The sequence below is a fragment of the Octopus bimaculoides genome, chromosome 4 (assembly GCF_046866305.1).
Source record: "Octopus bimaculoides isolate indiv1 chromosome 4, ASM4686630v1, whole genome shotgun sequence".
Taxonomy (NCBI): domain Eukaryota; kingdom Metazoa; phylum Mollusca; class Cephalopoda; order Octopoda; family Octopodidae; genus Octopus; species Octopus bimaculoides.
The window spans coordinates 82,641,879-82,665,407 of record NC_142931.1 but is presented as its reverse complement, the minus strand read 5'-3'; the positions used below and the strand labels follow the sequence as shown (position 1 = coordinate 82,665,407).

Here is a 23,529-nt window from a genome sequence, read left to right as displayed (position 1 = left end):
GAATGATGATAGCATCACACGCAGACTATGCAACAAGTACAATGAGATGGTTAACAACGTCATTTCCGGATTTAAGACATGCTTGAGTACTATACCAACTCTTCGACATGAAAATGGATAAAAAGTAGCATAAACATGTGAAATACAATATATGACATCAGCCTATTCAAAATAATTTGAGACATGCTTGTTCGAACTGATAAAAAGTTTAAGGCAAAGCGTCCAGACGTAATAGTCAAGGAGTGGAACGTAAATACTTGTACGCTGATTGATATTGCGATCCCTCGATCGTGATGTCGACCAGTTATGCAGTTAAAGAGTTGATTACTAGTTACCGGATTGATTTTGAGTGGGGTGATCGGAAATGGGCACTAAACATTCCAACTTCATTATTTATATTAATGTGGTACAGTATCCTACTCAATGTGTTAGATAATACATGCTTGAAATTATGAAACCATATTGAAAATTGGTCCCCGTCATTACATCGAGGCCTGCAGAAACATTTACCTTATAGAAGGCACAGTAAATGAGATAAGACATATAATAGATATATTAACAACTTCAGAACTTAATTTTAACTATAATTGCAAATAAAGTTAGATAACATTCGTATGGTATAAATCTTTCTGAAATAAATATTCAATTTGAAAAAATATATATTGAAACTATTTCCTGTTTTCAGAATATCCGGCAGCGCAAAAGATTGACTTCTGTAATAATAGTAAGCTTAATTTTCTTATATTTCTCTTTATATAATGAAGCTTGAGAGAAGCATGTTATTCTTTATTTACAAAAACCATGCGTCTGAAGATACATTTCTTGCTATTTTCTGCTTTAGTTGCTGCAATTGTCTTTGACTTCACTCTATTTTTGTCTCTTTTGAGATAGTGTATGTATCAGGGGAAGGATAACAACAAAAACAGAAAAGATATTGGAGGTGTGTAACCTGTCATTTCTAGCGTTGTCTACCGATCAGGAACAATTTTGAACAACGAAGTTCAGTAAATTGTATAGAGACAGCTCTGATGGTACAAATGTATGCTGTCTTCTCGCTATGCAAATGAACAATCAACGAGAAATGGAAATATACTGCCAGTTTTATTAACAGATTACTATAAGATGATCTTTAGCTGCGGTCAGAAGCTAATCGTTAAATATACAGTGATCATACGGTATAATCGGAGCAAAACATTTTCTTTTACCTTTATATAATACATATTTACGTATTCAATGACAAATGTTAAATGCATTTACGGTCTCAGAATCGCAAACTTCTTTCTCTAGTTGAACTTACAGCGTATTCTAATTAAACTTTCTGATGTTACAGAGACCTATCTCTGTGACATCAGTTTAAGAGGTTAACTGGGTTTCAGCTTGTAAAGGTAAGTTACTTCATCACAATTTCATAATGGTCATTTCTGTCTTTAACTCCTAAATTTCTGGACTAATTTCAGTGAAGTAATATTCATGTACCTACAATAATCTAAAACAATGTAAGTGTATTCATATCGTTGATCATATATATATAGTGGTTGATGCAGGCATAACGTGGATTCGCTAAATTTCATTTCACAGTTCAACAGCACTTTTCTCACGGTAAAAGTTTTTCTGTGAGTGCCAGCAGTTATATTTGCCAGATGCCTTGTCTAAACAGAATAATGTCTTTGCCACTTCACACTTCTAACCTCTTCTTGGTCACCAAAAGCTAGAATAGAGATAACAGACCGACAACGAAATCTATTGTTCTCAACAATATGTCTTTCCTTTTAACTAGTTTGGAAAATTATAAATACTACCACACCGTAGGAAAAAGTTAGTTGGCAAAAAGTAGATGACGGGGAGGCGACCATAGGCAGAATCCAGTTAGTGAGAACCTAATTGGCAAAAAGGAGATGACGGAGAGGCGACCAAAGGCAAAATCCAGTTAGTGAGATAATTCAACTGAGAGAAGGCTTACTAGTGAGAATGCCAACTATGATACAGTGTCTTATCACAACACCACTGCCGTTTAAATGTCAGGCACCATGAAGGTATCCTTTTATCGACTCCTTACTTTTAACATTCACACTATCTTCTAATTCCTAGTTGGGTAGCTAGCAGTTGACTAAACATAAACAGCAACAACATACAAGAAAAGTAAATAAATATTTCCTTAAAACTTCGATCACTGTTCTTCCATCTTGCATACTGGCAACCAACACCTTAACAACAACTGTTACAATTGGTGACCCTCGACTTCAACTAAAAACATCACCGTTACACACACACACACACACACATAAAATTACATTTATAGTATATTTTATTGATATAGTTACGTCTAATCATACACATGATAAAGTTAAGTCTTCTGGTCAACGAAAATATCCAGGATGAACTATGCACTAGACGAGTGGTTCTCAAAATGGGGTCTGCAGTCTCCTGGGGGACCGCGAAACGATTTTAGGGGGACCGCGAAACGATTTTAGGGGGACCGTGAAGAGGGGCTGAAGTATCGTGAAAACAGGTGGTTTGAGACAGTTAAGTTTAAAAATTTCAAGACATTCAGTTTTTCGCATGCTATCATCCTTTCTTATTGTTAACCTCAAAATCACCCGCCTCTCCTATACGCTCATTTACTAATCACACTTGCTGTACAACAGGTGTGATTGACTGATGGAAAATATGCGGGTATAACGGTTGATCGTACATGTGCTGTCGGTATTCTACGCTCACATGATTCACCACTCCACTATTGCAATCCACACGTTTGCATGTCTATCGCTGTCGTTATCCTCACCGGTGCATGTTTCTGCATGTCCTTGCCTTTTGCCAGACACCCATTCTCATTCGGGTTCATAGTCGGGAAATTACAGTACACGAATGTATGTCATTTTTCCATGTTAATTATCCTGCATTTCATAGGGAACAGCAAATCATCGAAAAAGGTGTAAGGGGACCAGCAAGTAAGTTTTTTGAAAAGTTTGAGAACCACTGCGCTAGACCATGTTATGTATTAAACGGTTTAGATACTAGCGACTAATTTGACTATAAAGTGTGTGCCCTGAAATGAGCAGAAAATTCCTGGAAATATTTATTATGAGCTGAGACTATTTTCTGTAGAATATTTTATCTAAAAAATACTCGATTTATTGAACTCGGTGTTAAGCACGTAACTTCGTCCTAGTTTTGGAACACAGATACATTTACATTAAACTAGACATTGAATGCGATTCAACGAGGGAGTTTTACGCGGTTGGTTAACACGCTAGAAATAACACCCAAATGATCTCAAATCATACCCTAACCCTTATATCAAGTGGGACACACTGGACAGAGCAGTCCTATACACAAAAAAGACAGATGGTTAATACGTGTATTTTTTCGATTACAAGCCTACTGGATGGAACTGTCCTTGGGCTAAATACCTTGATGGAGTGGATGAAACAATATCTGTAGCTTTTAGAAACATTACTTCATTTGAAACTTAATCCTATTTCTAAAAATTAACAAATTTTAATTATGGACATATGAATTCTAATAAACACAATATATTTTTAAAAAATATCTATTGGGCTTCTTGTTTTCAGAGCAAAACGCATCGGGAAATCATGAAATCGATGAAAACAGTAAGCTGGTAGATCCTTTTCTGTTTATCTTTATATTAAGTCGCTTACTACAAGTATGTTTTACTGACTTGTAAAAACTATTCTAAAGAAGATGATTGTGTGTGTGTGTGTGTGTGTGGGTGGGTGGGGGTGTATGTATGGGGAACGTACGTGTGTGTGTTTCTATTTTAAGAGTGTGAATGGATGTCTCAGTAGGCTGATTACTATTAACACAGGAAAGGTGTCGCTGGTGTCTAACCTGCTTCTAGTTTAGTGTTTTACTGTAGACACGAGACATTTTGAGGCAACTGTATATCTAATCTCAACATATATTTAGTTAACATACATTTAATTAACTCTAACCTAGTTTTATTTAGGAAAATTTTCTAAATTTCTGCTTTGACGACATGTATCTTAAAAAATAGTTTTATTGAAACAGCCTGGGTACAGCTAGTTCTAGATCTGTTGATGCACTCTAATAGTAAGTATCTGCATGATCAAATGAGATTATAATTCTTGTGGTTATATATAATCACAGTTGTTTTTTTTATCATCATCATCGATGTTGTTTATTTTTCCATGCTTCCGTGGGTCAGACGAGAACCTCATTAAAGCAAATTTTTCTATGGCTGGATGATTTTCCTGCCACAAACCCTCAATTATTTTCAAGTAAGGTAATATTTTCCCTAGAATATGAAACAAACATACCTGGATGTGCTTTCACAAAGGATGGTATAATACTCAGTTGTAATAAGAAGATGTAGAGAAGAATTTACGAGCAATTCATTGGTTTACTAATTGCAATCGTCTTTTATAAAATAGACAAAGAAATAAGGCAATGACATGAGGTGTACACGGCCTTCCAGAATGGTAAAATTGATGTGGTTTGGTTTTTGTGCCTATTCTCATCTTTGGTCATGAATGTTGGGTAATGACCGAAAGAGTACAATCAAGAATACAAGCGACGGATATGGGGTTTCCCCGAATGATCTCTAGAGCAACATTACTCGACAGGGCGCGTAGCTCGGAAATCAAGGAGTCTCCCCAGGTCAAACTGCTACTTTTTCGCACTGATAGTTCACAGTTCCAGTACTATGGACATGTGATTAAAATGGTGTAGGAAAGAATCGCAAGACGGGTTCTTCGAGCTGAGCCAACCAGCCGGAGATCCATGGGTAGACTAATAGCAAGATAGTCCCAGTTGGTCTTGGTTGGGAATCCAGCCAGAAGTTTTAAAGTCAGTTGTTTCTGATAGGACCCTATGGATGAGGGGCCCGAAAACTCTACCCCCACGACCCTCCTAGAGACAGTGGACAGAGAAGATGGATGGATGGATGGATGGATGGCTATTTCTTCAAGAATAGGTTTTATTTTCTTTTTGCTTACATCCAGTCTATGTCTGTTCTGAGATTGTGTGAAGGCACGTGAGTATTCGACTCACGATCGTAAAGTCGTGAGTTCGATTCCGGGCGATGCGTTGTATCCTGGAGCAACGCACATTACTTCACATTGCTTCAGTTTACTCAGCTGGTAAAAATGAGTTATACCTGTATTTCAAAGGACCAGCCTTGTCACATTCTGTGTCATGCTGAATCTCTTTGAAAACTACGTTAGGAACACACGTGTCTGTACAGTGCTCAGCCCCTTGCACATTAATTTCTTGAGCAGGCTGTTCCGTTGATCGGATCAACTGGAACACTTATCGTAACCGACGGAGTGCCAGTTGTTATTATGAGATTGTGGATATCTGTTTGTCTGGATTTGTTACAACGAAAACAGGAAAGATTTATAACATGTGTATAACATGCTACCTGTACAACGTTGTCTGTACACACACATATACAATATGTAGATAGGGTTATAATCCAATCTGTGACTTCATGAAGCACATCTGCATTTTCAGTTCTCCAAAGTATACTTGTAGATGTTATGATTTACATGTTGAAATTACTGGAGAATACTGTAAAAATACTGACAGATATCTGTTTCAGAGTAATTGCATATTAAAAAATAAAACTGGGGAATTTTGGTATTTTTATTCCAAATTATATATTTCGTTACCAATAAGAGAGTTAAAATATTGAATTAATATTCTAATAATCTATCTATCGCCTATATTATTGATTCTGTTATTATCATTTTAAATTGTTACACTAGATAATAACAGAGTTAATGATGTCTTCGCAAATTATTTTTTCGTGAATTATTTTTTCTCGTGAATTATTTGCTCCGCATATATATATATATATATATATATATATATATATATATATATATATATATATATATATATACATATATAATTTTTAACAGTAATATAATAATTTATTTCTAAATTTACAATCTAAGGAATTGGCAAACTGAAGAGATGGTTGGCAGAGAATCATAGTATGTACAACAATATTTTATTTTTATTTACTTCTGCGATATATATTTATATTACATAATTAGGAATTATTCACGGTTTTTTATTCAGTCAGGCAGCTATTCGCAATACCTATTGGGATTGGGTTTGCAAGATTCATTATGTGAGTTCGTGTGTTGATTTGTTCGACTAAATACAGTGCTCCAGCATGGCTGCAGTCACATGACTGAAACAAGTAAAACAATGAAAAACTATGCTATTTTAATCCCGAGCAACGTCGACTATATCTGCTAGTATAGAATATCGTAGAAGCTGTGTATTTTTATTACTTTGAGATGAAGTCTTTGCATAACAATAACAGCTGGTAACACTAAGCAAACAATGAGATTAAGAGCTACTAATTCTGATAACAATAACCAGTTGTTAACATTATCGATAATCATGTTATGCAGCTTCTACTTTATACTGTATTTAAAGAATGAAGACTGAGTGTTGTGATAACTTAAAAAGAATGATTCTGGAAATAAAAGATATGCACGCTGCACGTAAAACAAATTGTAAAATGTGCGCTAATATATTTGATATCGAGAATCAAAATTTAATAATTAAAATTGCACCTGTTCTAAGGGGAGAACAAACTCATTATTATGCGACTTAGTGTTTATTAACCTTGGTGTTTATAAAATCTCTTGTATCTTGGCGAGACTTTATTACTCCAATGATGTTTACGAGGCCAAACCAAACTTTGAGTTATCGCTATAGAGTTTAAAGATCACAATGACAAAACCAACTATATTCTATTTCTAATCATTTTTATTTTAAATTTTAATTCTAGGATTATATCCCATGTCTTCTTTTTTTTTTTTTTTTTTTTACCAGAATCCATCCATAACATGACAGATTGTTTCTTCCTCACAACAGAAGTAATTTTTATTAATCAAAATTTCTTGATTCACTTTCATTTATCATGCAGCATGTGTCCCTAGGTACTTTTGTAGCCGAAAAGTTGGACGCCTGTAATTACAACCGACTCACTGCTGAGTTCATGCCCAAGTGACTTAACTTTCAAGTTTTGCTCAGATGGCATAATTCATTGTTGTAATCAGGGACTGATGTAAAAATTGACGCTACACTTGCTTCTTGCGTTTGAGAATACTTGTTCTGTTTTTTTATTATTATTTTTTTTTAATATTCGAAATATCAGAGGAGTGGGTGCAAGCTCTTTCAGAATGATGTGATTGATGCATCGACGATATACTATTTGCAGTCTTCAATTTGTTGTGGAGTCTGTAACACGTCTGATTATTAAACATCCTTTCATTTCTATCTGTAAGACCTATTTTGGTGTTCTGAACTCAGCATTGTGATCTTGCAAAACTCTTACATCTCTATGTGATATGTACTTTCAAACATTTGATATTCTAGCTCTCTATCGAGAGTTGAAGATCTGAATGTCTTTTTATACAATTGAATATAGTAATGTTTTTAGGTGTCTTTTTTGCAGTAATGTCTAAATTAAATGAAGTATTTTCTAAAAAGTACTAATTACTTTTTACAATTTTCAGAATATCATAGATTGATCAAGCAGTTATACTTTTCAAATGGTAAGATATTTGTTTTGTATGTATTGATTGTTGTGTTCTTTCCTGATTTTTAAAGAAACATCGAAACTTTTTGAAGTAGTGAATTGGGGGAATAAACCACCGTAAACTTATGTATGTATGTATGTGTATGTGTGTGTGCGTGTGTGTGTATGCATGTGCGTGTGTGGGTGGTGGTGGTGGTGATGGGGTGGGGTTGCATCTTTCTGCATATACTTGTTCCCCCACTGCCTGACAATTGGTGTTGATTTGTTTACGTTGCCGAAATTAGCGGTTCGACACAAGAACTGACAGAATAAGGCTTAAAATAATTACGGTGGTTGATTTACTTGACAAAACCTTTTAAGACGGTGCAACAGCATGGCCGCAGTCAAATGACTGAAACGAGTAAGAGAATAAAAGAAGAGTAAGATATTTGTAAAATACAAGAATGTGCACGTGTGTGTGCTCGCGGGTCCATAGTCTTCTGTATCGGCAAAAGGCTTTTATGTAGATAAACGTCTGGAGAAACGTAAAGAGACATGGATCTTAGCTCGTACAGTGTAATCTAAAACAAAATTGTATGTTAGAATATGCTATGTCCAAACGAAAATATCTACTCGGAAACTTGCGCGACGCTCTACTGGTTTTGGTATAAGGCCAGAAATTTTGGGGGAGGAGGAAATCGGTTACATCAACTCCAGTGTTCATCTGATACTTTCTTTTTTATCGATCCCCGAAGGGTTAAAAGACAAAGTCGACCTCGGTGGAATTTGAACTCAGAACGTTAAGACGAACAAAAATGCTGCTAAGGATTTCGCCCGGCGTGCTAGCGAGTCTACCAGCTCAACACCCTGTTCGTGTAACACTATTTTACATATTTAATCGTTTCTAGTTTTACAATAAATTGTGTGATCCGAGATAATAGCTTGACACAGTATTCAGTGGAATATTTTCATCATATATATACCTGGCCTCTTATGAAACCAATATTAAACAGTCTTCGTCACATATCTTAAGACACAGACACATCTACATTACATAAGGCAGAGTGAATGTAGTTAAAACCAGAAGCTTAAAAAACACGCATATAAGTCTGGAACTAAATACTGTTCGTAAAGATAGCTTGCGTTAGACTGCCATGGATATCTGTATGAATTCTTCTAAATAATAAATATTTTAAAAATATATTTTTGCTTTTTCTTTTTTCGTGTTTTCAGAATCAGAGATAAATTCCGATAAAAACAGTAAGTTTATATTACTTTTTACATTTGGGAGGAAGTATGATCTTTTGATTTACAAGATCTTTGTGTATAATGATGAGTTTGCTTAAATAGGTCTTTCTACAATTCTTCTTCTTTTCTTTTACTCAACATCCTTCTTACGCCTGTTGTGAGGGTGTGAGTGCTTGAGTAGATTGGTGTCAAAAAACAGTTGCAATGTGGAGCTGTGTAATCTGCTACTGGTGCAATGTTTACTTTTTTCTATGGTCAAGAAAATATAATTTACAATATAATATAGTTACAAATGATTCTGTGATTTGTAGGGCAAAGCTTCAGTTGAACGTATACTATATGATATTTTTGAGTGTTCTGAATCTTACCAAACCAATCAAGTTTAGCTTTGCTTCGAAACGTTAATTAGTGTTTTACATCACAAAGTTGTTGCAATTGACGATGTTGTTGTATTAAAAAAAAAATAATATGTGTAGTGTGAAGACTGTAATTATTTGTTTTCAAGTATGTAGTTCGAAACTGTTTGCTTCATGTAGATAGTGTTTGTAACATTATGGTGTTGCAATCTCTTTATTAGTTGATGTTTTCAATGCACCTAGATTGAATAATTCTCTCTGCTATAGACACAAAACCTGAAATTTGGCAAAAAGGACGAGTCAATTACATCAACCCTTGTGTGTGTAAAAGTAGTACTTATTTATCGACCCCGAAAAGGTAAAAGACAAAGTCGACCTCGGCGAGATTTGAACTTAGAACGTAAAGCAAGAAGAATTACCACTAAGCATTTTGTCCGATGCAGTAATGACTCCACCAGCTTGCCGCCTTGAACTTAGATTTACTAATTCTTTCTACTATGGGTACAAATCTTGAAAATTTGTGGGGAGAGGGTCTAGTCGATTATATGGACTCAAGTACGCAACTGTTACGTATTTTATCGACCTCGAAAGGATGAAAAACAAAGTCGACCTCTGTGGAATTTGAACTCAGAACATTAGAATGAGGAACTACCACTAACGTGCTAGCGATTCTGCAAGTTCTGTTGGTTTCAACAATATAGTTTATTCGATCTGTTCCCCCCCCCCCCCACCCCTGTGAGAAGCACTGCAAAACAAAGATGCACCACGTGTCAGTACGACTTTACTTGACGACGTCGGTCGGCAGACTGATGCCCATGGGTTGCATCAAATGGTTTCTAGCGGCGGAAACCCGAACTACAACGGGCTTATCCCACAGTGAACATTTCCTCTTACTTTTGTACATTGTTTATAGAAAGGGTAATGAAAGTAAAATATGATTAATTTCAGGCAGCACTAAACACTATCAGACCTTTATGCCATTTCTTCCAAATCATCATCCTAATATTCGTTATTTGATTTTGCAAGGCAAGATATAACCCATTGTTTTATTTTATCTTTTATAGTACAAATTAGCGATAATTTATAGCAAGAAACCTATCAGATTCTATATTTATGTAGTAAATACTAAATCATTGAAATACTTATCATTATCACAAAACAATAATGTTATATGTTCCAGCTCCTAAAACCGTATTGAATAAAACTTTCACGACTACAGCAACAAAGAGTAAGTCAATATGTATTTACCAATCATTAAAACATTTTCTATCACATTAAACAACAACTTGTAATTTGCGCCTATTTTGAGACAGAAATGCCTCTTGTAAAAAGGTCACACACCAGCTAACGAATACGTACTTCGAATCCGGCTAGATGATTATGAAATGAAACTGTTGAGGAGCGAAAGTTGAATAATTACAGCGTTTTACCAATTTTACCACCCATTGCCCTTGAAAGGATGCCTAATGTTAATGCAATTAAATAACCTATGATTTTCCAGATTCAACCATTTATTATCCTAAACAGAAACATAATTAGCTATGTTTTTTTTTTTAATGTCTTACAATATTTGTTTCGAACTGTAGATGTTCGAAAATACACAAAAGGTACACGTAAAGTGGTAAGGTGTAAATTGATATTCATTCTAGCATTTCGGCATAAAATCCAGTGATTTACCATTTCTACCATCCATAACTGTTGATATGCTTAATATATTAATGTAATTAAATAACCCCGCAGCTTCATAGATTTAACCATCTCCTATCCTAAACAGAAACAATAAAATTAATAATTATTAGCTAAGTGATTTGTCATTTTCTTTTCTAAAAAAATCATATTTCTTTCGATTATAGATAATCAGAAATATGCAAAACGTGCTCTTGAACAACCACGTGTTCTTGAACAACCAAGTAGTAAGTTGATATTTAGATATTCTCATCTTCATTAGTTATCATTTTAACATTGTGACTCAAAACTGTTTTCTTTAGAAGACAAGTTACATAGCTGGACGACTACTGCCGACAGCGAAGACAGTAATATAATTAAAGATCGAATTCATTTATTAGTCATTATCGTATCCTAGAAAGATATCCTTCATGTAGACTTCTTTTCACAAGTCTTGCGTGAAAATTGTGAAACCTGATCAGGAATAGAAATCCTACAAAAGTTCAAATGTAGTGATTCTGGTTATCGAACTGACGAAATTGCTGAATACAGAAGACTGGAAATGATTGGCCGTAAATAAGATTTACTCTTCTAAGAACGAAGGTATGATATCCGTCATTAGTTATTTTAGTCGTGAACTTTGCTGATCAGGAATCAGCCCAGTTTAAATATCATTCCAAAACCTCATTTTAGACTGACTGGCGAGTTGATGGAAATAACTGTGAGTAGTAATAATAACAGTAATTATTACCACAGTAATATATCTATTTCATGATGTTTGACGCAAAACACTATATTACAGCAGAAGCAGTTGAGTAAATTTTGTATGAAAATGGATATAAGCATATGCATTCTGAGATAGTATTTCTTATAGATGTACGGTGTTAAAAATCACAAAAATATATCAGTACTAGACGATATACCAGTACCAGACGATATATCAGTACCTCTTTGGGTCTGGTCAGTAGAAGTATCCACTGATAATCACATGCTAAAGCAAACTCTGCCGTTACTGATAAGACAAATTAATGATTGTAAAAACCACTGATGTCGACGTTGACCGACAACGTGAATATAAAATTCGTTATGTGTAACGGAAGCAGTATTAGTTTGAAATAGCAATCTGTGTATCACATTTGAACAGATACATAATATAAAAGATTAATTAAAAGGTGACACTGAAAATCCTCATATTCATAATTGGTTTCATCAAAACCAGATAAACACTTTCGTTTTTACGGCAACCATGTAACAATTTACAGTAATAAAATTTTCATAAATATGCGATTGTCATAACGTTGAGATAAATCATGACTGTTAAATTTCCTTCATTGTCATACCGTGACAAATCCCAGCTTCCACATTTACGTAAGAAATATTAAACATTATAAGAAAATTATAATATATTATCTTGCAGATGTTCCGATATACTCGTACAAAGTTGTTGAGACTGAGGTAAAAGATGGTAAGTCGATATTTTTAGTCATTGAATTAGTACTAGAAGTTATATTTTTTATTATTGAAATAGTTTCCATCTTATTAAAAGAGTCTTGAAAATTGTATCTGCGGTACCAGAAATAAAGTCATATATTTTATCATTGACTTAGTTCCCATCATATCAAAAATGTCTTGAAAATTGCATCTGACTGAAGGAATAACTGTTTTTAGCGTAGATGTCATTCAATTAGCGATAGATACATACTTTGAAACCTGATAATATGCGTGTTCTTTCTAACGCAGTAGAATAAGTTATCAAAACTAAATAATTAATTAGTTAATTATGTATAGGTGACATTGTACATATATTCTGAAGTGGGTGAACTGACACTTCCGTATATTGCTACAAAATTAGCATTTTTATTGCTAGATCTAGCATTTTTTAGATGTTAAGCACATTACACACACACACACATTCACACACACACACACACACACACACACACACACACACACACACACACACACACACACACACACACACTCTTTTGGTCGTTTCAACTATGAGGCTACGATCATGCTGGAGCATCATCGTAGTCTTGCTGATTTCCTCAGTCTGGGGTGTTTCCCATCACCACTCCTGTATGTGCCTTCGTCTCAGTTGTTGGCCTATTTGGTGTGTAAGGGAGTTTGATTCTGCTGCTCTGGTCTGTACCTCATGTCGGGCTGTTGGTTCATCCGGTATTGTGGAGAGGAGGATGTCTAGTTCCCTTCTGAAAATATCTACTTCCACCTTATGCAGAATTTTTAATTATCGTGGCAGGGCATTGACGAGCTGTGGGCTTTTGAACTCCAGTCTATTGCAGTACTTGGTCCTGAATTTATATGGAGTAAGGCATTTGTATAACACTCAATGCCGAAATTAGGTACTAGCCCTTATAGAGTTTTCAATATGTAGATTATTACACATCTGTCGCGCCTTTGCTTCAGGGAGTGAAGTTGCAATTTTATTCAGCCTTTGGCTGTAGCTCATCCACTGTACTGTTTCAATCGTTTCAGTGTAGTGGCTTGGACTGCTTCAAGCTCCGCTGTTAGTTTGGCACTATGTGGTGACCATAACTGGAGCCAGTAGTCCAGGCGACTGAGTACAAAGGTTCCCTATAGGGCCAACATAGTTTCAATAATTTTTCAAAAATCTATTATTCATATTTACTGTTGAAAAGATCTCAAGGATCGAAACTGGTTCTGTAATGTTCTTTATAAAAGTATTTTAGCATTTTCTACTTTGTCTTTTTTTCCATATATAGCTACTCGTGTGTTCCTCTTCAACCTTTTACACACACACACACACACACACACACACACACACACACACACACACACACACACACACACACACACACACACACACACACACACACACACATATATATCGATAATAATAATATGATAACAAAAGAATGAATGAGACGTCGATATTATGTAAAATACAGAAATTTATCTATAAATATAATATGTGACAATTAGTTGGTTGTCATAATAAAACTCAGAGGTTCGGATATCGGGGCTGAAAAATGCGCCGGCATCTCATCAGTTATTAATAACTTATGATGAGATGCCGGACCAATTTTCAGCCCCGGTATCCGAAACTCTGAGTTTTATATTGACAACCAACTAATTGTCACTGTTGGCATGGGGAAGACGGCAAAAACTGCCGGTTTGCTCACCCGAGACCCCGCCAAAACTACAGGGGCCTGAAGGAGAAAAGCTTCCATGAGAAAAGACAAAAATCGTTCCCAAGGAAAAAATATAGAAAAGAAGTGCGCTCTTCGGAGGTTATGCACAAGGCAGCAGCTGAGCAAGAGTCTCTTTTGTGCATGGCACAAAAGATTGTGCAGCAGCTGATCTGGCTACACCAAGCGCAAACAAGGAATCTTGTCCGCCACTGCGCAAAACCACCACAGTCAACAGACACAGGATGGCCTCCCCTAACGGCTGCACAGACGTCACGCCAATATTTTTACTAAATATTGGGGTCCTGTTGCATCATAACAAAAGCAAAAATTTTTTCCTACGAGACCTTGCTGCATGCAATCAAGCCCTATCAATAGCACTCGTGGACACTCACCTCAGCCCTGATGTAGAGGATGAAGAAATACACGTACCAAAATATGCCCTACTGCGAACAGACAGAAAGGAAAGGAGCCATGGTGGAGTTGCTGTATACATCCGTGACGACCTCACACTCCAGGTCTTACTGTCATACTCAAATTCGGTATGTGACACTCCAATTGTATACATAAGACAATACACTATAGTCATATGCAATACGTATTGCCCACCGGATGCTCCAAACCACATAGGCAAGTTTGAAGATTGCTTCACAAGAATTAAAGAAATCCTTATGAAACTGGAACACCACGTGGGCATATTTCTTATGGGTGATAGCTACTTCCTCAACGTCAAATGGCCCGAAGGACTCCTGCTCTCAGGAATGACTCATTGCAAACAAGCACAGGTGGAGTCCTTGCTTAACCTCACCAATGCCCTATTCATAGAGCAAGTTGTACTCAGACCAACTAGGGCGAATAACATTTTGGATCTCTGCTTCACGAACAATATAGACATCATTCATGATGTGAAAGTGAAGCCGACATTAGTCTCGGATCACAACATAATAGACCTGTCTATGTTTGGGCCAAAGGTAGCTAGAGACATACAGCCTAAAGGAAGCACCCGAAATCTCTCCAATCTGTACTTCCACAAAGCAGATCCAAAAAGAGATCCGCAGACAGGACTGTCCGAAATGACTCTCCACACCAGACATTGGCATGAAACTAGAATATTTCATATCTGTTGTGCAAGCCATATGCCAGAAATATGCTCCAGAGCACAAGGTCACAACAAATAGGAAGAAAATTCCAAGGGAGAGGATGATCCTCATGAGACGACGGGCGAAGGTTGCAAATCGCCTCAACCAACATCCCAAAAGTAACGAAAGGTCCTGCCTAAAAACAACACTGATGGAAATTGAAAAAAGCCTGCAACAGTCCTATATGAGGGAAAGAGCAGACAAAGAAGCCTGGGTTATAAAAAACGTTAAGTCAAACCCAAAGGCCTTCTTTCATTACGCCAAAGAAACAGCATCAGCACGCTGCAAGATAGGACACCTTCTTCCAAAAGGATGGCTCCCTCATAGATAGTCCAACCAGAATCAGTGAGGTACTGAATTACCAGTTCAAAAGTGGCAGTTACGATGGAATACATCGATATTAGCGAAGAAGATATACTGTTAGCTATAGATGAGGTGGACGCAAACTCAACTGCTGGTCCTGATTGTTTCCCAGCAATCCTCCCCAAATCGTGTAAGCATGCCCTGGCAAAACCCCTCCAGATCCTCTTTCATATTTTTATTCTTAATTTGAATTTTTTATTTTCAATTCTAATTATAATCACAATTATTTAAATTTTTTGTTACATTTTTGCATTGTTTTTCGAAACGTACGTATGCATTGAATCCAGTTCGAAAATAAATCTATTTCTGTTCCACATCTTTTCTCCAATTTTTATACTTGTTCATGGTATATACTTGTACCTTTAACGAATCTCCTCAAATATATATATATGTGTGTGTGTCAGTGTGTGTGTGTGTGTGTGTGTGTGTGTGTGTGTGTATATGCATATATGTGAATATATATATAGATATATATGTGAACGTATATATATACATATATATATTGTGTGTGCATATGTTTATATATATATGTATACATATTATGTATGTGTGTATATATATTATGTATGTATGTATGTATGTATATATATATATATATATATATATATATATATATATATATATATATATATATATAAAACAAATAATAAATGAGTATATGCATATATACGTACAGGTATGTGCATACCTACGTCTACCTGTATATATAGGTACATATCTGGGTACAAGACATTGCAAACAAAACGTAGACAAGAAAATAATAATAACCAGAGTACAGAAAACACACAAGTCACATAGAGAACATTTTCCTTCATCAGCTACCCCCATTTTAACACCGGCGTATTACTCACACATGCATGGTATATGTGACTTTGTACATATGCCAATTTACTGCCCGATGGCTTCCAAGTAAAGCACCCTGTACGATGCCGAGTGTTAAAGAACATTGAATGTCAGAGAGAGACGAGACAACTTGCCCGAGTTGCTCGAGAATGATTCATATCAATATATTGCTATTGTTATAGTCACTCACTGCAACTTATTCGATTCACCTCGAAAGGAATCGAATCGCCTGTCTGGAACATATGTATAAATTGTGTAAAATATATATGTATATGTGTATTAATGTATGTATGTACACACGTTAATGTTCCTTCGCCTTAATTATGATACTGAGACAAAGAGCTTTCCTACTCTGTATTGTAGGCAACGAGATACATAGCAGAACGATTATTCCTACTGACAGTGACCCTAGCACAAACTATTTCACGCCATTTCTTCTTTGATAATTCTTTTATCTACATCCGGAACAATGAAAGGCAAAATTTTATTTTGTGTTTGTAATATACCAGATAACATTTAATCCAGCACTCGGTTGGTTGTAACACCCACTATCCACGAAAGTATGTTTCATATCAAAACCTATAAGCTATCTTTGTTTTCAGCTCTGTCTTCCTCCAGTGATGTTAATACTCCTTCTACCACTGAAGCTGCATCAGGTAAGTTGATATGCTCTCTGTGGGTAAGCAATTACTCAGACAGCAACTCTTCACAGTTTAATTTGCTCTATCGCAAAGTTGTAACCGACATAGCTAGTGATTATCATGTTGCACGAGGAAAGTTCATTGAGAAAATTGAATCAACTGCAGTACATAACATGTAAATCGTTTGCTGAAAGCGGAATGAAAAGCAAATATACCTGGGTTCAGGCGACACTAAATACATCCAGATCTTGTAGCTGTTCTAAATTATCACTCTAATAATAATCATTTTTCGTTTTGAGAAGATACGATACAAAGTTTAGATTTTACGGCAAATATGTGAGAAATCTATCAATAAATAAACAATCCTTTCAATTTGGAGAAAACTTTAAGAGTTTAATTTCCTGCTTTGCCTCTCCTGAAAAACTTAATCCCAAAACATTTAATCATTGAAATGTCTGTCATTATACGAAAGCTATATTTTGCAGCTCCAGTTATCGACGACACCATCGATAAAATTGTCGCAAGTGAAACACCAGACGGTAAGTTCGATATAGATATTTACGTTATCCTTCAGATATCTTTCGCATTACATTGAATAACATGTTGAAAATTGTTTCAACTAGGACAGAAATATTTCTAGCGCAAAAAGGAGGCGTTGGGAAGACGGCAGTGAATTGGGGACGCTATGAATTTATTATATTATTATTATAATATTGTATACAAAATATATAATATTATATTAAAAATCAAATGATTCATAGTATATATAAATTAGTAAAATATAAAATATTTATTTATACATAAAAATAGGGGTAGGGGTGCTGGGGATATAATGTGTCCATAAGGGTGGCAGTGGCCCCGAAAGTTTGAGAAACTCTGATGTAGACTTTGACTTTTTCCCATTAGTCTTGTGGGAATATTTGTCAAACGTGATCGAGAATAAAAATCCCACAAAAGTTCAATTGAATTAATACGTGTGATTCACGATGTATTGATGCAAAACTGTAATCTACCATAGAGGCAGTTGAGTAAGCTTTTTTTATGAAAATGGATACGTGCAATTGCGTCTTGAGAGAGTATCTCTTGTAGACGTACAGTGTTAAAAATTGCAAAAATGTATCCGTACCAGACGACACATCAGTCCCACTTTGGTTAGTAGAAGTGTCCACCGATAATCGCATGCTAAAACAAAATCTACCGTTACTGATAGAGTAAACAAATGATTGAAAAATGACTGATGTCGCAGTTGACGGACAACTTAAATATACAATTCGTTATATGCAACAGAAGCAGTATTAATTTGAAATAGCAATTTGTATCACATATGAACAGATACATAATTAAAAGGCCAATTCAACGGTGACGCTAAAAACCATCATAATCATAATTGGTTTCGTCAAAACAAGATAAACACTTTCGTTTTTACAACCATGTAACAATTTACAATAATAAAATTTTCATAAATATACGATTCTCATAATGTTGAGATAAATCATGAATGTTAAATTTCCTTCATTGTCATACACTGACTAACCCCAATTTGAAGTTTGTCTGTTTCGTGAGCTTTCGAGATTGCTCGGAGTTCAGCACATCCACACCGCAAGTTACCATCCCGCCGCGAACAGAGTGGTGGAACAATTCCACCGCCAACTTAAAACTATTCATGCTGCTCCTGATCCTCATAATTGGTCCGAGTTCTTCACCTTTGTTCTGCTGGGGTGCCGCTCAGCTGTCAAGGAGGATTTGGGTTTCTCCTCCACTGAGCTCCTGTATGGCACCACTTTAGCACTTTCTGGACAGATGTTGGCTCCTGTCGACTTACCGAATGCGGACCCCACATCTTACGTCACGCGACTCAGGTCATTCTTTGCTGACCTGCCACTAACGCGTCCTCGCGGCCTATTCATGTCCACAATCATGAATTGGAATCATGTGGACCTATTCATGTCAAAATTCATGAATTGAATGCAAAAGTATTATGTTAAGGAAGTATACGTCACATTGCAGTTTATTGTTGAAACGAAGAAATAATAGTTTCTTCTGTTTTACGAATTTAGCATCTTGGATGCTTTATTAGCACATTTTGCTAACACACACACACACACAAACACACGCACACACACATATATACCAAGCTTATTTCAGTTCCTGTCTACCAAATCTACTCACAATGTTTTTGTCGATCTGAGGCTACAGTAGAAATCACCTGCTCAAGGCACAACGCAGTGGGACTGAACCCAGATTCATGTTGTTAGAAAGCAGACTTATAATATACCTTTCTACTCTAGGCACAAGGCCCGAAACTTTTGGGGAGGGGTCCAGTCGATTAGAGTGGGCTATATGTGCGATACAATAATCTGCCGAAAGTTATAACGCCAGAAGAGTTATTGCCATATATAACGATTACAGAATAAAAAGATCTTAAAACTGTATAAGAACTGTATGAAAAGAACAGTCAAATGAAGCTGCGAGTCTTGTGGGGCTCGTAAGCCATTTCATCAATTCATTGTAAGTAATTCGCTCCATTCATCATTCGTTCTATCTACCCCACGTAGTGTCTGTCCTTGTAGTGTCCCCCTCTGTGTTCGGGCCGTAGTACCTAATAAAGAGATAGTACATTACTTGTAAATCGTTTGATGAAAGCGGAATGAAGGGCAAATATAGCTGGATTCAGGCGGCACTAAACTCATTCATATCTTGTAGCTGTTCTAAATCATCTCTAATTATATTCATTGTTCGTTTTGAGAAGATATGATACAAACTTTAGATTTTACGGCAAATATGTGACAATTTATAACAAAAAAAAAATCTATCAAAAATAGACGTTCCTTATAATTTGAAGAAAATTTTAAGCGTTTAATTTCCTGCTTTACCATTCATGAATGACCCAGGTTTTATATTTATATAAGAAACACTTAATCATTGAAACGCCTACGTTATACGGAAGCTATATTTTGCAGGTCCAATTATCAACACCCCGATCGGGACAATTTTCTCAATTAAAGCACCAGACAGTAAGTTTGATATGGATATTTACTTTACCTGTGAAATATTTTTCGCATTACATTAATTAACATGTAGAAACAGAGATATTTCTAGCACAATAGTCATTCATCCAGTGACGAATGCATACTTGGATCTTTCTGATTTGGCGGGCACCATTTTTTATTTATGTTTTATTTATGTTTTATTTAGTGTGTTTTCTACCGAAACACTTTAAAACTTCGTTTACTTGTATATTTTGTCTTAAAGAACAGAGAAAAAAAATTTATATTCGAAGTTATTTCATGTTAAAAGTTGTATTTCGGTAATTTCAACCAATCACTGATGTCTATTGAGGTGAAAACAATTACTGCTATGGATTGTCAACAAAACGTTGTGCGGTGTAATGGGATCTTTTCCCTTGAATAAAATTACTGCCGTTGTTTATCAACAACAACTATCGGCGGTACTGTTATTTATGACATCGTTCGTGCGTTTGTACTGGTTTTAGCTTTAGGGTTTTAGGGTTAGGGTTCGGGTTTTAGAGTTAGGGTTCGGGTTATGAGTATTTTTGCCAAATTTGGTGGAAATCTGTTCAATACACCGCCACAAATTTTTCACCATATTTGGCAAAACTACTCATAACCCTAACCCTAACTCTAAAACCCGAACCCTAACCCTAAAACCCTAAAGCTAAAACCAGTACAAACGCACGAGCGATGTCATAGATAACAGTACCGCCGATAGTTGTCGACAAACAACGGCACTAATTTTATTCAAGGGAAAAGATTCCATTACACCGCACAACGTTTTGTTGACAATTCACAGCAGTAATTGTTTTCACCTCAATAGACGTCAGCGATTGGTTGAAATTACCGAAATACGACAATTTTAACACGAAATAACTTTAAAAAGATAAAATTTTCTCAATAACACTAAGAGTAAAAGATGTTTTATATGACACATTCTACCAGTGTCCCAAGTTTGAAAGTGTTTCGTTAAGAAAACAAGTGGCACCCGCCAAACCAGAAAGATCCACATACTTTAATCTAGTCCTGATTGTGGACTCATTATTTTCGATGAGAATTTTGATAAATTCATGAACTAAGTGCACTAAATTTACAAAAGTATTAAGTTAATATAATGTGTAATGTTATATTAGTGGTGTTATATCAATAGTGTTACATCAATGATGCTACATCGATGCTGTTACATCAACAGTATTACATCAAAGGTTTTAGATGAGTGATTTTATATCAGTGAAGTGATATCAATAGTGTTACATCAAAGGTGTTACATGAATGGCATTACGTCAATGGTTTTTTCGTTAAAGGTGTTACATCCGTGATGTAACATCAATGGTGATATTACTTGAATGGCGTTAGTGATGTTACATGAATGGCGTTACATCAATGGTATTCCTATGATGTTATGTCAAAGCTGTTCCATGAATGGTTTTCCATGAAAAGTGTTCCATCAGTGGTGTCCCATCACTGATGTTCCATATGTAGTGTCACACCAATAGAGTTGCATAATTGATGTAACATAGGTAACGTTACATTAATAGTGCTCTAGCAATGATGTTCCTTCTGTTATATTTCATCAGTGATACTACATTGACACTGTTCTTTCAATGGTGTTCCTAATGTACAGTCAACACATAGCTACTACACCATCGTCATCTTCAACTATTAATATTAATGTCTGTCCGGGCGGCGAGCTGGCAAAATCGTAAGCACGCTGGGCAAAAATGCTTTGCGGCATTTCGTCCGTCTTTACGTTATGAATTCAAATTCGGTCAAGGTTGACTTTGCCTTTCATACTCTCGGGGTCGATAAAATAAGTACCAGTTGAACACTAGGGTCGATGTAAGTGACTTTTTCCTTCCCCCGAACTTGCTGGCCATGTGCCAAAATTTGAAACCAATCTTAATATCTGTGTCTTTTTTTATTGTTACAGAATTGAAGAAAACCGTACTAATGACGTATTTGACTAAAAATATTCCTCGTAAGTCTAATGGCTATAAATATATCCTCTTTTCATGCTCTTCGTCTTTCTTATTGTTGCTGCTATTGATAATGATGATGACTTGAACTTCTCATTGTTCTTGTCTACATTTTTATGGTGTTGTTGTTGATAAAAAAAAAGCCTATGATCAAAGACTTTCCTGCATGACCACTCATGTAATTTCATATGTGCAGGAAACCGAAGATCACATTATTTTAGTCTTATTTTTAAAACAAAATGTAATAAGAGGGGAATTTTGCTGTTATTTCTAGCAGCTAGAGTGACCATATAGAAACTCACGTATAATCTCGTTGTTGTTATTGTAAGTGAACTGCAAAAACACTGGTAGATACGAAAGGAATTGTGTTAGGATTTTCTTGTATTCTTGAGAAAAGTGAGACAAGTGGGTTTGTTGATTAACATTACATTGCGTGTGATCAATGACATTCCAGCAACGGCCACCCTCTCTTTTTTCAGCATAGCGTACCCTGAGTACATTATCCAATATGTTCATTTTTAAAGGTTATAGGGTATACTATGAGAGAGATTTTGACTGCTAGTATCAGCAATTAGAGCAACTACGTAGATTCTCACTTGTTAGCTTGCATAGATTTAAAAAGGGGGATTAATTAATAATTACTATTAAACCTTGGGAGAGGCATTATGCCGGTAATAAACACACGCACTGGTTCGGTCTCAAGGTTTAATAGTATTTCTTTCAACACACATATTCACAACAAGAATCTTGCACACCAAATACACATACGAAATAATTAATAATTATTCTGCGAAGAAGAATAAAAGGCTAGTGTTTTCGTCTCTGTCCACTATTCGTCTTGTCTTGCGCTGCAAGGCCTTATTTTATATTACTTTGTTTGCATAATGTATATTTATTTCTATGTTCACATTCTGTCCTGTTTGGTCCTTTGTTTACTCGCTATTTCCCTGCAGCTTCTCGTCGCTGACGCCACCAAATGGGAACGATGCTATTAAAGGTGTAAAATTATGATCCTTTGGACGATAACCGATGGGGATTTAGCGACATTCTATGTGTGTATTTTCCGGTCGTTCCGTTTGTTTGTACTTCTATACAAATTTTGAATGTATTATACACACACAATTCGATGCATTTTAAATGCAGTTACTATTCGTTACTAAACATTAAGCACAATATCATCATAAATACTGCTGTCCTATCTATGTTTATGTGTAGTGAAAAACTGAGCCCATCTCATTCACATTGTTGTCTCCCTTTTGAAACAAACCGGCCGAAGAAAGTATATTGTTTGATTATATATAACATGCAGCTATATAATTAAATATTATTATATACAAAATGAAAGTGACGCAAAACAAGCCGATAAACAATATAATTTTCGTATTACTTATGTTAGTAAGTATTACTTATATAATTTTCGTATTACTTATGTATGCAATATGCATACGTTCACAAAAGTGAATGTTTCCTCATAACTTCCAGAAAAATGGATTTAAAAAAATGAGATTTGCTACAAATAGGCTTCATGTAGTGTAGATTCCGATTATATTGGAATTTGTTGTGAATAAAAATATTCGAGGCTGTGGGGAGAAGAG

The 23,529-nt window shown here is 35.7% G+C and overlaps 1 protein-coding gene across 4 annotated transcripts in view; it reads left to right on the top strand.

Moving 5' to 3' along the window:
- The window catches only part of LOC128247134 (uncharacterized), a 69,864-nt gene that overhangs the window by 11,609 nt on the left and 34,726 nt on the right, over positions 1-23,529 (top strand). For all 4 annotated transcript variants that reach the window (XM_089350864.1, XM_089350865.1, XM_089350867.1 and 1 more), the window contains exons 4-15: positions 686-724; positions 3,573-3,611; positions 5,940-5,978; positions 7,521-7,559; positions 8,756-8,782; positions 10,307-10,354; positions 10,980-11,039; positions 12,209-12,256; positions 16,909-16,962; positions 17,433-17,486; positions 19,908-19,961; positions 21,889-21,936. In XM_089350864.1, the coding sequence (XP_089206990.1) occupies positions 686-724; positions 3,573-3,611; positions 5,940-5,978; positions 7,521-7,559; positions 8,756-8,782; positions 10,307-10,354; positions 10,980-11,039; positions 12,209-12,256; positions 16,909-16,962; positions 17,433-17,486; positions 19,908-19,961; positions 21,889-21,936 (549 nt within the window). The remainder of the gene's footprint in view (positions 1-685; positions 725-3,572; positions 3,612-5,939; positions 5,979-7,520; positions 7,560-8,755; positions 8,783-10,306; positions 10,355-10,979; positions 11,040-12,208; positions 12,257-16,908; positions 16,963-17,432; positions 17,487-19,907; positions 19,962-21,888; positions 21,937-23,529) is intronic.